The sequence below is a fragment of the Anomaloglossus baeobatrachus genome, chromosome 6, assembly GCF_048569485.1.
Source record: "Anomaloglossus baeobatrachus isolate aAnoBae1 chromosome 6, aAnoBae1.hap1, whole genome shotgun sequence".
NCBI classification, from domain to species: Eukaryota; Metazoa; Chordata; class Amphibia; order Anura; family Aromobatidae; genus Anomaloglossus; species Anomaloglossus baeobatrachus.
In genome coordinates, this window is record NC_134358.1 from 485,930,755 (window position 1) to 485,947,274 (window position 16,520).

General features: G+C 47.6%; 1 protein-coding gene across 1 annotated transcript in view; it reads left to right on the forward strand.

The window, feature by feature from the left end:
* Positions 1–16,520, forward strand: part of LOC142243443 (ATP-dependent translocase ABCB1-like) — a 254,512-nt gene that overhangs the window by 151,173 nt on the left and 86,819 nt on the right. Inside the window, exon 16 of the mRNA XM_075315381.1 lies at positions 10,204–10,347. Within this exon, the coding sequence (XP_075171496.1) occupies positions 10,204–10,347 (144 nt within the window). The remainder of the gene's footprint in view (positions 1–10,203; positions 10,348–16,520) is intronic.

Consider the following 16,520-nt stretch of genomic DNA (forward strand, 5'->3'; position numbering starts at 1 on the left):
GGAGCAATATTTGAATTTTGGAAAGGAAATTTGGCTGAAAAAGATTGCGGGCACCATGTCGCATTTGGAGGACCCCTAAGGTACGTAAACAGCAAAAAACCACCACAAGTGACCCCATATTGGAAACTAGGCCTCTCAAGGAATGTATCTAGATGTTTGGTGAGTACCCTGAACCCCCAGGTGCTTCACAGAAGTTTATAACGTTGAGCCATGAAAATAAAAAAATAAAATTTTACCACAAAATTGTTACTTCAACCAGGTAGCTTTTTTTTCACAAGGGTAACAGGAAAAAAATCACCATGAAATGTATTGTGCAATTTCTCCTGAGTTTGGTGATATCTTATATGTGGTGGAAATCAACTGTTTGGGGACACGGCAGGTCTTGGAAGGGAAGGAGTGCAATTTGACTGAACATTTGGCTGGAATAATTAGTGGACGCTATGTCGCATTTGGAAAGCCCCTAAAGTGCCTAAACAGTGGAGGCCCCCCACAAGTGACCCCATTCTGGAATCAAGAAACCTCAAGGCTTTTATCTAGGTGTATATTGAGCATTTTGAATCCACGAATACTTCACAGAATTTGATAAGCTTAGGTTGCCATATTGAAAATTTTCATTTTTTTCACAAAAATGTTTCTTTAGCATCACATTTCTCACTTTTTCAAGAGGCAACAACAGAACGTGGACCCCACAGGTTGTTATCCAATTTCTTGTGAGCGCAGGGATACCCCATATGTGGCCAAAAACCTCTGTTTGGATATATGGGAGGGCTTGGAATGGAAGGAGCACCATTTGAATTTTGGAAAAGTTGAAGTAAATTGCGCGCACCATGTCACATTAGCAGGGCCTCTTGGGTACCTATACATTAGAAACCCCCCACAAGTGACTCCATTTTGGAAACTGGACCCCTCAAGGATTTTATTCAGAAGTATAGTAAGCATTTTGAATCCACAGGTACTTCACAAAAATGTTGCTGTAGCAACAAATGTCTCTCTTTTAGGCTATGTGGCCATGATCCAGCGACACGGCGTCTAGTACACAGTGTCAGCCTTCCTGCAGAGATGTGAGTGTTGTCCACGGGAGAACGCAGCTGCCCATGCCCACGATTTGGGTTCAGGCTGCTGTAGAGCTCTATGCTACCTGCAGAGCACACTCATCTCCGCAGCATAAATTGACATGCTGAGGCTCGGGAAGCTGCGCCACAGGTCGGTTTATGCTGCGGAGAAAAGAAGCACAGTGGGCATGGGATTTCTAAAAATCCTTCCACTGTGCTTCTACTGCACAACGCAGCGTTATGGACGCAGGGAAAACACTCTGCGCCCATAACGCTGCAAACCCTGATTGTGGGCACACAGCCTAAAATGCTACAATGGATGAATGGATAGATGTCAAACATATATAACGTCCCACCCCCCTGCATATTCTAAGCTGGCGCCCTTTAGTGCCTTTCATGTGGCACTAAAGGGTGCCTAGCCTTGTATTTAGCCCAAAAAGAAAAAAAAATAATGAAAATAAATGACGTGGGGTCCCCCCTATTTTTGATAGCCAGCTAGGGTAAAGCAGACAGCTGTAGCCTGCAAACCACAGCTGACAGCTTCACCTTGGCTGGTGATCAATTTGGAGGGCTCCCCAAGCTGTTTTTTTTTTTTTAATTATTTATAAATAATTAAAAAAAAAAAACAAACGTGGGGTCCCCCCAAATTAGATCACCAGCCAAGGTGAAGCTGACAGCTGGGGTCTGGTATTCTCAGGATGGGAAGAGCCATGGTTATTGGACTCTTCCCAGCCTAAAAATAGCAGGCCGCAGCCGCCCCAGAAGTGACGCATCCATTAGATGCGCCAATTCTGGCGCTTCGCCCCAGCTCATCCCGCGCCCTGGTGCGTTGGCTAACGGGGTAATAAATGGGGTTGATACCAGATGTGTAATGTCACCTGGCATCAAGCCCAGCAATTAGTTATGTCACGGCGTCTATCAGATACCCGACATAACTAATTGACAGTAATAAAAAAAAAATTGACAACAAAAAAAAATTTATTTGAAAAAACACTCCCCAAAAACATTCCCTGATTGACCAATTTATTGAAAAAAAAAAAAAAATCCGCTGTAATCCATTTGGACGTCCCACGTCGACTCTGGACCTTCTAGAATATAGGGGACACGTTCAGGGAACGTATCCCCCATTTTCTAGGAGGGCAGACCCTCCATTTCAGGAGAGTGGGTGCAAAGAATCTGCACCCACCCTCCCCGGGTCACAGCTGCAGACTCAGTGCAGCAGCAGCAGTAGCCAGCGTCCTGAACACAGGAAGCTGACAGCCGCGCTCTGCACATGTGACCGGCGTCTGCTGAGAAGGAGCCGGAGGAGGGGGCCGCGGGGGATCAGCGCTCCGACAGGTATGTATGACACCGGGGAACACCGGGGGGGATAGGGGGGGACCCGGCAGGGCCTGGGGAGCAGGTTTCTGTCGCATGTGTGATGGCACATGCGACAGAAACCATAGGAAAGGGGGAAATGCGGCCGGCGCGCTGCTGTGATCGCCGGTGCGCGCGGCCATCTTGGATTTTCGGGAGGGGGTTGGGGGTCGGGGGGGGCACTTTGGGGATACCGAGGGGACCGGAGGGAACCGGGAAAAAGATTTATCTCCCATCTGGCATGTTTGATCATGCCAGATGGGAGATAAATCATTTTTTACCGGCGCGGTCATTTTCTGTAACCTGATCATCGGTATACGGTGTATACCGGTCATCAGGTGAGCGGGGACCGGAAAAACCGGCCAGAATCATGATCTCCAGGGTCTCAGCTACCCCCGGCAGCTGAGACCCCGGAAATTTTCCGACTCTGGGGGGCGCTAGACCCTTTTTTCCGACCGCCGTTAAAAAGCGGCGGATCGGAAAAAGTACCCTAATATGCCGCCGTTAAAAGGCGTATCGGCGGTCGTAAAGGGGTTAAATAATTAAAAAAAAACAAAAACATTAATAGGCTTCCCTGTATTTTGATTGCCAACCAAGGTAAAGCCATGCAGATGGGGGTGGCACCCCATAGTCGCCCGCTTTATCTGCACTGAGAATCAAAAATGCCGCGGAGCCCTAAGTAATTTTTTTAAATTATTTATTTATTTTCATACAACCATATATATATATATATATACTGTATATACATATATATATATATATATATATATATACAGTTAGGTCCAGAAATATTTGGACAGTGACACAAGTTTTGTTATTTTAGCTGTTTACAAAAACATGTTCAGAAATACAATTATATATATAATATGGGCTGAAAGTGCACACTCCCAGCTGCAATATGAGAGTTTTCACATCCAAATCGGAGAAAGGGTTTAGGAATCATAGCTCTGTAATGTAATGCATAGCCTCCTCTTTTTCAAGGGACCAAAAGTAATTGGACAAGGGACTCTAAGGGCTGCACTTAACTCTGAAGGTGTCTCCCTCATTAACCTGTAATCAATGAAGTAGTTAAAAGGTCTGGGGTTGATTACAGGTGTGTGGTTTTGCATTTGGAAGCTGTTGCTGTGACCAAACAACATGCGGTCTAAGGAACTCTCAATTGAGGTGAAGCAGAACATCCTGAGGCTGAAAAAAAAGAAAAAATCCATCAGAGAGATAGCAGACCTGCTTGGAGTAGCAACATCAACAGTCGGGTACATTCTGAGAAAAAAGGAATTGACTGGTGAGCTTGGGAACTCAAAAAGGCCTGGGCGTCCACGGATGACAACAGTGGTGGATGATCGCTGCATACTTTCTTTAGTGAAGAAAAACCCATTCACAACATCAACTGAAGTCCAGAACACTCTCAGTGAAGTAGGTGTATCTGTCTCTAAGTCAACAGTAAAGAGAAGACTACATGAAAGTAAATACAAAGGGTTCACATCTAGATGCAAACCATTCATCAATTCCAAAAATAGACAGGCCAGAGTTAAATTTGCTGAAAAACACCTCATGAAGCCAGCTCAGTTCTGGAAAAGTATTCTATGGACAGATGAGACAAAGATCAACCTGTACCAGAATGATGGGAAGAAAAAAGTTTGGAGAAGAAAGGGAACGGCACATGATCCAAGGCACACCACATCCTCTGTAAAACATGGTGGAGGCAACGTGATGGCATGGGCATGCATGGCTTTCAATGGCACTGGGTCACTTGTGTTTACTGATGACATAACAGCAGACAAGAGTAGCCGGATGAATTTTGAAGTGTACCGGGATATACTTTCAGCCCAGATTCAGCCAAATGCCGCAAAGTTGATCGGACGGCGCTTCATAGTACAGATGGACAATGACCCCAAGCATACAGCCAAAGCTACCCAGGAGTTCATGAGTGCAAAAAAGTGGAACATTCTGCAATGGCCAAGTCAATCACCAGATCTTAACCCAATTGAGCATGCATTTTACTTGCTCAAATCCAGACTTAAGACGGAAAGACCCACAAACAAGCAAGACCTGAAGGCTGCGGCTGTAAAGGCCTGGCAAAGCATTAAGAAGGAGGAAACCCAGCGTTTGGTGATGTCCATGGGTTCCAGACTTAAGGCAGTGATTGCCTCCAAAGGATTCGCAACAAAATATTGAAAATAAAAATATTTTGTTTGGGTTTGGTTTATTTGTCCAATTACTTTTGACCTCCTAAAATGTGGAGTGTTTGTAAAGAAATGTGTACAATTCCTACAATTTCTATCAGATATTTTTGTTCAAACCTTCAAATTAAACGTTACAATCTGCACTTGAATTCTGTTGTAGAGGTTTCATTTCAAATCCAATGTGGTGGCATGCAGAGCCCAACTTGCGAAAATTGTGTCACTGTCCAAATATTTCTGGACCTAACTGTATATATCTATATATATAATTGCCTTATTCTGTCTGTCTGTCTGTCTGTCATGCTTCAAAATTGTGTCCATCCGGTGACATTGTGTCCTTACGGTGACACAAAGCTGATTGGCCGCTGGGCTCGCCATGGCCCCGCCCCCCCACACGGATTGACCTCTCGCCCCGGCTCTCTGCAGGCCCCGCCCCCCTCACGCAATGCACGCTCGCTCTGGCCCAACTGACACGGAGCTCCGATTCCCAGGTGAGTACACACACACACATCAGATCACACTCACTCTGACACACACCTCACACATCACAACATCCTGGGATATCGCTTGCTTCTACACCGGCTCCGTTAGGATCCCAGCAGCGCCAGACATAACCTTGCGATGCTGGGATCTTGACGGAGGCCGTGAAAGCTGGTAACCATTATACACATCGGGTAACTAAGGTCCCTTAGTTACCCGATGTGTATCATAGTTACCAGTGTACACCGGTTCTCACTCACTCTCATACACACCTCACACACACATCACATCGCATCCACACATCAAGGTCCTGCAGCGGCGGAACATACACACACATAACAGCACACACACACACATACACACAAATCAGATCACACTCACTCTCACACACACCTCACACACACATCACATCGCATCCACATACTCACAACATCCTGGGATATCGCTTGCTTATCGGCGGCGATACTGTGCTGTGAGCTTCCAGGACCTGCCGGAGGATCACATGGCCAGAAGCATGTGGTATCTCCGGATGTTGTGAGTATGAGCGCGTATGTGCAATATCGTCAATGTGTGTGTGTGTGAGTGTATGCGATCGTGTGTGTGTGAGTGTATGCGATCGGGTGTGTGTGAGTGTATGCGATCGGGTGTGTGTGAGTGTATGCGATCGGGTGTGTGTGAGTGTATGCGATCGGATCTGTGAGTGTCGGCAGAGGAGCACGGCGTGCTGGAGGAGGCTGGGAGGAGAGAGGCTGATCCTGGGGAAGGCTGGGATGGGGAGGCTGATGCTGGAGATGGAGAGGCTGATGCTGGGGACAGAGAGGCTGATGCTGGGGACAGAGAGGCTGATGCTGGGGACAGAGAGGCTGATGCTGGGGACAGAGAGGCTGATGCTGGAGACAGAGAGGCTGATGCTGGAGACAGAGAGGCTGATGCTGGGGACAGAGAGGCTGATGCTGGGGACAGAGAGGCTGATGCTGGGGACAGAGAGGCTGATGCTGGGAGGAGAGAGGCTGATGCTGGAGACAGAGAGGCTGATGCTGGGGACAGAGAGGCTGATGCTGGGGACAGAGAGGCTGATGCTGGGAGGAGAGAGGCTGATGCTGCGGGTAGAGAGGCTGATGCTGGTGCAGCATGGCGGATGGAGCACGTTTGGGAGTGCGCAGCATGGCGGATGGAGCACGATGGGGGGTGCGCAGCATAGGGGATGGAGCACGTTTGGGAGTGCGCAGCATGGCGGATGGAGCACGTTTGGGAGTGCGCAGCATGGGGGATGGAGCACGATGGGGAGTGCGGAGTATGGCAGATGGAGCACGTTTGGGAGTGCGCAGCATGGCGGATGGAGCACGTTTGGGAGTGCGCAGCATGGGAGATGGAGCACGATGGGGGGTGCGCAGCATAGGGGATGGAGCACGATGGGGAGTGCGCTGCATGGGGGATGGAGCACGATGGGGAGTGCGGAGTATGGCGGATGGAGCACGTTTGGGAGTGCGCAGCATGGCGGATGGAGCACGTTTGGGAGTGCGCAATATGGCGGATGGAGCACGTTTGGGAGTGCGCAGCATGGGAGATGGAGCACGATGGGGAGTGCGCAGCATGGCGGATGGAGCACGTTTGGGAGTGCGCAGCATGGGGGATGGAGCACGATAGGGAGTGCGCAGCATGGCGGATGGAGCACGTTTGGGAGTGCGCAGCATGGCGGATGGAGCACGTTTGGGAGTGCGCAGCATGGCGGATGGAGCACATTTGGGAGTGCGCAGCATGGCGGATGGAGCACGTTTGGGAGTGCGCAGGATGGGAGATGGAGCACGATGGGGGGTGCGCAGCATAGGGGATGGAGCACGATGGGGAGTGCGCTGCATGGGGGATGGAGCACGATGGGGAGTGCGCTGCATGGGGGATGGAGCACGATGGGAAGTGCACACCTCCCCCCAACACACACACACGCGCGCGCGCGCACTGCACAACACACCACACACACACACTGGGAACCACAAACAACTGCCCTACACAGACACCCACACACACAGACAACACTGCACACACAAATATACGCACATACCGCACAACACACACATTGCACAAAACATACCTCCCCCCAAAACACACCACACACACACAAACCGCGCAACACACACACAGCGCTCCACAAACAACGCAACACACAAACAACACCGCTCTCACCCCCCATCACACCCAGACAACATCCAGAACATGTACAGCGCCCTACACAAACACTTGGTAACTACACACAACAACATATAGATATATATATATATATATATATATATATATATATATATATATATATAACAAAAATCATACATGAACTACACAATACGTAAATTCTAGAATACCCGATGCGTAGAATCGGGCCACCTTCTAGTATATATATATATACATACACACACACACACACAGCTCTGTCAAAAATACCACTTCCAATTTTTCAGTTTTTCAGATTTTTCTCTTTATAGGTATATTTTTGAGTAAACTGTAAATTGTTGTTTTATTCTATAAACTACTATTTTCAGAAAATAAATACAAAATGTTTTGCTTGGAAATTTAGAGACATGTTGTCAGTAGTTTATAGAATAAAAGAACAATACATTTTACTTAAAAATATACCTGTAAAGAGAAAGATCAGAAAAACTGAAAATTTGGAAGTGGTCTCTTAATTTTTGCCAGAGCTGTATATATATATACATATATATATATATATATATATATATATATATATATATATATATATGTATATATATATATATATATATATATACAATTTCTTGCACAGTATATAGTTGTATAAAAATAAAGAAATAATTTGAAAAAAATGAAGCAGCACTCCGCTGTATTTTTGATTCTCAGCGCAGATACAGCGGACGACTATGGGCTGCCACCCCCATCTGCCTGCGTTTACCTTGGTTGGCGATCAAAATACAGGGGAGCTCCTTCATTTTTTTTAATTATTTAAAAAAAAAATTAAAAAAAAATGCATGGGCTTCCGCCGTATTTTGATCGCCAGCCAGGTAAAACCAGGTAGCTGGGGGCTGGGATTCTCCACGGCCCGCAGCCGCCACTGGAAATGGTGCCTTGTTTCTTAGCTCCAGGCACTTTACCCAGCTTGTCCAGTGCCCTGATGACAGTGGTACGCAGGGTAATAAAGGGGTTAATACCAGCTTTGTATTCTCAGCTGGTACTAAGCCCGAGATTCATGGTGTCACGCCAAATTAGACATGGCCACCATGAATTTCTAGTAAACAGTAAAAAGAAAAACACAACACATAGAAAAAAATGTTTTATCAGAAATAAAACAAAAAAACATTTAAAGACTCCATCTGTATTGTAAAACAATCCTTTCTCTGATGTAGTCCACAGGGAAAGCAATGTCAGCTCTCCTTCATCGCTCTGTACAGACAGTCTCTACAGAACGAGAAGCAGGCTGACACTGACAGTGATAGTCAAAGTTCAATCGGTATTCACTGCACTGCTTAGCCATGGACTCGTGTGAACCCTGACATCACCACGAACATGGCCGAAAACAGTCAAAGACTGCCGAGTGACGAGCAGTTCAGTGAATACCACCGGAAATTAATGATCGGACCCGGAAGCAGAAGTGACCAGGAGACAGCTTCTGAGCGGGTCGGCAGCACACGTCGTGGGAGCGGCAAGTATAATGACAATGTTTATTATTAACTATATTCTTTATTTTACAGACCCCTCCGCCTTATCCCATAACTGTAAAGTGCAAGTTCGGTGTTTGGACGCAAGTTCGCATTATCTCAGAACTTGAACTCGAACTTTACAAAAAGCTTGGGCGAGTCTCCCGAACACGAACATCAAGGGGTTCACCCATCACTATACACTATCTCTAGATCAGTGAGATTAGATGGAGAGCGTCTGTGAACAGCAATTTTCAAGTCTTGCCATAGATTCTCAATTGATTTAGGTCTGGACTGTAACTGTGCCATTCAAACACATACATATGCTTTGATCTAAACCCTTCAGGGTACTTTGCACGTTGCGACATCACTAGCATCGGCTAGCGATGCCGAGCACGATAGTATCCACCCCCGTCGCACACGCGATATCTTGTGATAGCTGCCGTAGCGAACATTATCGCTACGGCAGCTTCACACGCACTTATCTGCCCTGCGACGTCGCTCTGGCCGGTGACCGCCTCCTTCCTAAGGGGGTGGGTCCTCCGGCGTCACAGCGACTTCACACGGCAGGCGGCCAATAGAAGTGGAGGGGGGAGATGAGCAGTACGTAAACATCCCGCCCACCTCCTTCCTTCTGCATAGCCGGTGGAGGCAGGTAAGGAGATGTTCCTCGCTCCTTCGGCTTCACACACAGCGATGTGTGTGTGCTGCCGCAGGAACGAGGAACTACATCGTATCTCCTATTGGTACGACATTATGAAAATGACCGACGCTACACAGATCACCGATTTTCGACGCTTTTGCGATCGTTTATCGGCGCATCTAGGCTTTACACGTTGCGACGTTGTTACCGGCGCCGGATGTGCGTCACTTTCGATTTGACCCCGACGATATCGCAGTAGCGATGTCGCAGCGTGCAAAGTACCCCTTCCATTGTAACCCTGGTAGTATGCTTAGGGTTGTTATCCTGTTGGATGGTGAACCTGCACGCCAGTCTCATGTCTTTTGCAGCTTCTAGCAGGTTTTCTTCCAGAAAAATCTGTTGCAAATTTGCTACAAATACTGAAGTGGTGGCAGGAAAATGCAGCATTAAATATATGCATTTTTTACGTGTTCTTGATCCATTTTGACATGTTTTTTTTACATACATTTTTAGTTTGATTTTACCATTCATTAGTATGGGTCAAATCTACAGCAATAATAGACATCCTGCAAATTTAAATCTGCTGCACATCTGAAAGTAAAAAATGGTGTATGAAGAATAATTATTGAATTCATATTGTTCTATGAATTGTGTTTAATGAATATGGTAAGGGGAAATGGATTACTTTCACCATTATATAGAACAAACTACATTACTTTATACTAATAGGCCACCCTATATATATATATATATATATATATATATATATACAGTATGTTCATGTATATTTTCTATACAAATCTTGCTTTATTATACATTTTTTTTTCTTTCAGGGATTTATTAAAGAAAGCACCTCTTCAGGGAATAACATATGCAATAGAGCAGTCAATAATACCCTTCTTTATGAATGCTGCAGTGTACAGACTTGGATCATGGCTTGTTGCACATTGCTATTTATATTTTGAAAATCTTTTCATGTAAGTTTTTGAATGACGCTACTGATATAGTTTAAAGTCAACATGTTTTATTACTAATATTTATGTCTCACAATCCTGTCCCTATTAATTCTTTGCACTCCCAAATAATACCATTATACCAGTGCACATGAAAATTGTGTTAGTGAAATATATATTCTAGTTCTGTTACTATTCTTTTAATATAACGTAGGTTGCTTTATAATGTTCTTTCAACCGGTCATTAAGTCTCTAAAATGAAATTAAAAAAGAAAGCGTACCTACCACTTCTTCTCCCCTTCCATTCTGTGTAGAGTTTCCACCAGTCCTCCCAGTTTTTGTTTACAAGTAGTCCACAAATTACTGATGTAGTCCATTAGTTCAGTGCCATATTGATAGAAATAAAATAAAGAAGGTTTATAGATATTTAATGAGTTGGGACATGAAAATACTTTCCACTTGTACATAGACAAGGAGAAAAAATCATCGTCTTCAATTCCACCAACTATCATGAGAATGGGGATCTGATATTCTTTGTGTTAATTGAGTAATCGTCACCAAAGTGTAATAGCAGTCCATTCATTCTGTATTGGGTTGTTCTTCGTCAGGCCCAAAAAGTAAAGTAAGTAAACTTTTTTTTACAATATTTACAAAGACTACTTAAGGTGGCTTTACACGCTAAAGCGATGTCGTTGGGGTCACGGATTTTGTGACGCACATCAGGCCGCGATAGCGATGTCGTTGCGTGTGACACCTATTAGCGATTTTGAATCGTTGCAAAAACGTTCAAAATCGCTAATCGGTGACATCCCCCCCTAAGCTCAATTATCGTTGCTGCTGCAGTAACGATGTTCCTCGTTCCTGCGGCAGCACACATCGCTACGTGTGACACCGCAGGAATGAGAAACCTCACCTTACCTGTGTCCCGCCTGCAATGACGAAGAAAGGAGGTGGTTCGTCCCGCTCATCTCCGCCCCTCCACTTTGATTGGGCGGCCGCTTAGTGACGTCAATGTGATGTCGCGGTGACGCCGAACGCATCTCCCCCTTGAGGGAGGAATTGTTCGGCAGTCACAGCGACGTCGCAAAGCAGGTATGTGCGTGTGACGCTGCCGTAGCGATAATGTTGGCTATGGCAGCGATCACCACATATCGTTACAACGAAGGGGGCGGGTGCTATCGCGCTCGACATCGCTAGCAATTGCTTCTGTGTTTTTTTTACTTTTTAGTCTCACAAGAAAATCATTTGTACATGCGATTTATTGTTCATTTATATAATAAGCTTTATTTTTTATGTAGTGCAGTATATTATCCCAGCTTTTGGCAGAATCCAATAGACTTCCATACTTGGGAGATATAGAGTTCATTGTAATGCCCTTGGTTTCCATAGTAAACCACCGTCACCTAGAAATTGCATTAATTGGAAGCGATTGTCTGTTGATGTGAAGGAGTCTTGTCCATCTATGTCAAATTTGACCTATTAAATTACTCTCCATCAGGATGTACATTCATTTGTGACAAGGGGCTAAAGTCCTGATTACACGTGCTAGTCTTATGGGTTCCAATACAAAAAATGTAATCCTATATACTGTATTTTTTTGTTTTATAAGATACACCGGATTACAAGACGCACCCCAAATTTGAAGAAGGAAAATAATATTTTTTACTGTTAAAATGAGGGTCCGTTTTATAAACCTAGTGCCTTTTATATTAGCTCACCATGGGAAGCAGCGGTGGTGCGGCTCAGGAAGGTCACAGGAGGCAGTGTTGGCAATGCTACGGGCTTGGAGGAGGGGGTGTCATGGCTCAGGATGGTCAGTGTTTCTGCGGGCTCAGAGGAGGGGGTGTCGCAGGTCAAGAGGGTCAGTGTGCGGAGGGTCTTTGATACTGACACACCCCATGAGCCCACAGTAACGCCGACCCTCTGCTGCCGCGCACTGACCCTCTTGAGCCGCAATATCCCCTCCTCCGAACCCACCGGCAGATCAATGGCACCCGCCGCCATGACACCCCACAAGCCTGCAGTATCGCCAACCCTCCGCTGACGCACACTGACCCTCTTGATTTGCTCCACTGCAGTGACACCCCCTCCAAGCCCTCCATATTGCCGACCCTGCGCCACTACTGCCACTTCGGTAAGCCATATGCGGTTTGTAAGATGCACCCCCAATTTTCTCCCAGTTTTGTGGGAAAAAAGTGTCTTATAAACCAGAAACACAGTAAATGGGATAATTGCAACAAAATACTGGAATGATCGATGTAAATCCCAACAGAACCAAAACATGAACAAAGTATTTCACTTATAAGAGGGTGCCTTTTTGGTTGTCTGCGAGGCCGGGACAGGAATGTAGTTGACACACAGAAATAGACAAACAGAGGAAATCAAAACTGTCACGCAGCTCACACACAGAGGTATAAGACAATAAGAGATTAGGAGGAAAAAAAAAGCAGGGTGGAAACAAGACAGCAAATAACTCCACAACAACACCAAGCACAAAGCAACTGTAGCGTTGGCATCCCTGCACTCTTCTTATCTTCCTCACAGAGGCGCACTTACCACCGCGGCTGGCTCTTAACACGCTGCCTGGCATCTCTGCGCTCCTCCATGTGGGTGCTTGCTGCTTCCTCCTCACAGGACCTGTGCACATGGCCTCCAGGAGTGCTCCTAGGGAGTGTGCATACACTGTTGCCTTTCTTTTAAAGGGCCAGAACACCATTTCATGGAAGGGTCTCATCACTGAGAGGCAATGTCTACTTCTTAAGGCACTCTCCCAATAGGGGAGGTGCCTGGTTAAAATGTTTGGTTAGTTAGTGGTGCTTTTCCCTAGCAAGCTAGTTATCAAGTCCTCATGTCCGCTGTGCTTCCATTACAATGTACAGCACTCTTGCCTGGCTCCCGGTCCTGTGGGTACCCTGTGTTTATCCAAGAAAGGCCAAGGCACCAGCCTAAACTATCCCGAAGGTCCGTGCTATGCTAGAGACTGTGTCCGTCCTCCCCAGCCATGTCACCAGTCTCAGCTACCCAGGAGGCTCTTTCTATACTAGAGACTGTTTCTGTCCTCCCCGGCTGTGCCACCGGCCTCACCTCCTCCAGAGGCCCTTGGTATATTAAGTACTGTGTCCGTCCTCCTCAATCATGCCACTAGCACCAGCTACTGCGGAGTCCCTTGCTTTACTATAGACTCTGCTTGTTCACCCCAGTTATGCTACCAGACTCAGTTACCCCAGAGGTCCTTGCTACACTAGTGACTGTATGCGTCTGGCTTCATCTCCGTCCCTGCAATAGGAATCAGCTGCCACAGTCACGGTCACTGCCCTGGAAGTGGCACCTGGCATCTGCCTCACAGTGAGCACTTAAGGGGGCTTTACACGGTAGCGATATCGCTAGCAATTTCTAGCAATATCGAGCGTGTAAGTAACCGCCCCCGTCGCGCATGCGATTGTTTGTGATCGCTGCCGTAGCGAACATTATCGCTACAGCAGCGTCACACGTTCTTACCTGGTCGGCGTCGTCGCTATGACTGCCGAACAATCCCTCCCTCAAGGGGGAGGGACGTTCGGCATCACAGCGACGTCACCAAGCGGCCCGCCAATCAAAGCGGAGGGGCGGAGCTGAGCGTGATGTAAACATCCCGCCCACCTCTTCCTTCCGCATTGTGGCCGGCGGCAGGTAAGGAGACGTTCCTCGCTCCTGCGGTGTCACACATAGCGATGTGTGCTGCCGCAGGAGCGACGAACCACAACGAAAAACAACCCTTACCGATTTTTGAGTTTGGGACAACCTCTCCATGGTGAACGATTTTCACTATTTTTGAGGTCGCTTAATATCGCAGGTACGTGTCACACGCTGCGATATCATTAATGACGCCGTATGTGCGTCACTAACAACGTGACCCCGACGATAAAACATTAATGATATCGTAGCGTGTAAAGCCCCCTTTAGTCAAGCCCCTCCCACTAAGAATTAGCTCAGGGCCCCCTGTGGTCCAGTGGGTCCATTCCTGCTTGCCGCTTTACCATCTACAGTTTTATCAGGTCATGGACTCCGCTGACTCAGGCTCAGTTCAATTCCGTACTCTCTATTTTGAACCTGGATTGAATAATTAGGCTCTGGTGAAGGTTTGTCTGGGAGAATCAAGGACAAACTGTCCAGTCATGACATTCCCATTTCTCTAGATGATCTCATCTCCTTAGTCACATGGGTCTATCGTAGATTCCAGGAACGAGCCAAGGAAGTCGCCCGTGAAAGCAGATCTACACATCTGGCTCTAGCCTTCCAGAGACCATTGGCTCCGCAAGCTCCAGCTACCACCCCGACTCCCAAACCCATGCAAGTAGATGATATCAAGATGTGTGAACATCGACAAAGTCATCGCTGAGTCTTGGGGTTGTGCTTCTGTGCCACCCCGTGCTCGGCTGCAACCGAGCCACTTGGGTCCGGATCTTTAGTGGGTGGCTCGAGGGTCTCCGGACCCGGGGGTCCTGCGGTCACTCCGACCAAAAAGGGGTTGGTGGTTTGGGGATGTAGGTGTACGGCCGGAGCCGTGTTTTAAGTTCGTGACGCCACCCACGGGATGTGGTGAAGGTGGACACCACCGCTGCAGTTACGGGGCACCCGGGGGAGATGGCATGCAGCAAGTTGTTAACCTCTCCGTGGGCAGGGATGGTGGCCCCGGGACCCATTGGGGGGTATTTTGGCGGTGCAGGGAGATGGGCGGCCGGAGGGCACTGGTGTACTCACTATTAGAATGAAACACTCGAGTCTCTGGTGAACCAAGATGATGGTGGTCGGTGCCTGCAGCCGGCTGCAGTTGGGTTCCCCCACCCGGTTGGTGGTCTCTGCCTTTCTCCTGCACCTGTTTGAGTTGTTGGACTACATGCGCTTGCAGCATCAGGAGTCCGCTCCCCGGCTTGCGGATGTCACAAGAGCCCGTTTGCCCGCAGACGCTGACCCGTGGGATCTCTGAACCTTGGCGGTGGCTTTCTATTCCCCTTGTTGGGCTGTTGTCTTCTATGAGGGACTTTGGGTGTGAAAGGACCTAAAGTCCAGACCGCAATTGGTTAATTAACTCAGTCCAGTAGTTTCTAGACCTTATTTAAGGGTCTGAGTACCCCCTCTTGTGCTCCGGTTTCCGAGTCGGTTCCCCGGGTCGGTACTGGCGGGCCAGTACCCTGTCCCGGTCCACCACGGTTCCACCGAGCCGTCTTCCCGGCTGCTGCAGACAGAGGCCTCCATATGCCTCCTAGCCAAAGGTGCCCAGGCTCCAACCCTGGCACCTGTCAGTCTGTCACAGGCCTGACCTACAGGCCTGTCCTCCTCCACTCAACTCTCAAAACCAACTGTTTGTGAACTGTCTTGTTTTTCCTCCCTCAGGCTCTCTGAACTCCTCGGTGGGCGTGGTCAACCGCCTGGCTCCGCCCATGGTGTGTTCATCCAGCCCTGAGCGACGTGACTAGGGTGTATGTGGTTGGCTGGTGTTACCTAGTGAGGGGACTGGTGTTGTACGGGGCTCTATCTGTGACTACCTGGCTTGTCCAGGGCGTCACACTTCTACTGTGGAGGATCAGAGCACTTCATCCAAGCCTGTCCTTTGAGACCAGAACCCTTTTACCTTTGCTCAGTAGGAGGTGTCTCCTTCAGCAAGAGCAGTTTTGCTTCTCCGTTGGCCTTGTCTGCGTCTGTATCGTATGGAGGAATACAGTTCTCTGAAACAGCTTACCTCCTACCATCCGGTCCCATCTTCTGCCTTTCTGCCAGCTACCATTGACTTTGTGAAAAGGAAAGAGGAATTTCAAAGTGTCCCTGAACCGTCTGTGATGTCTATCCTGGTTACCAGTTCCGAGTCCATGAGGAAGTACTATAAACAAAGACCATCCAACCTACCCCTTCCACCAGGAGTCTCTTCTTCCATCAATTCTGAAGTTATCCTCTTAGGAAAGTGATCTATTTTTGGCCTGATGAAGGGGTGAGTAAGGAGGGGAGTACAGTAGTGCTAGCATCCCTGCACCCCTCACTTCCTCCCTGCAGGGACGTGCACTTACTTACCACCATGGCTGGCTCTCACCTGCTACCCATCATCCCTGCACTTCTCCACATGGGTGCTCCCTGTTTCTGCCTCCCAGGGTCTGTGCACGTGGCATAATGCCTCCGAGAGTGCTCCTAGGTCATGTGCGCACTGCTTCACTTCTCTTAAAGGG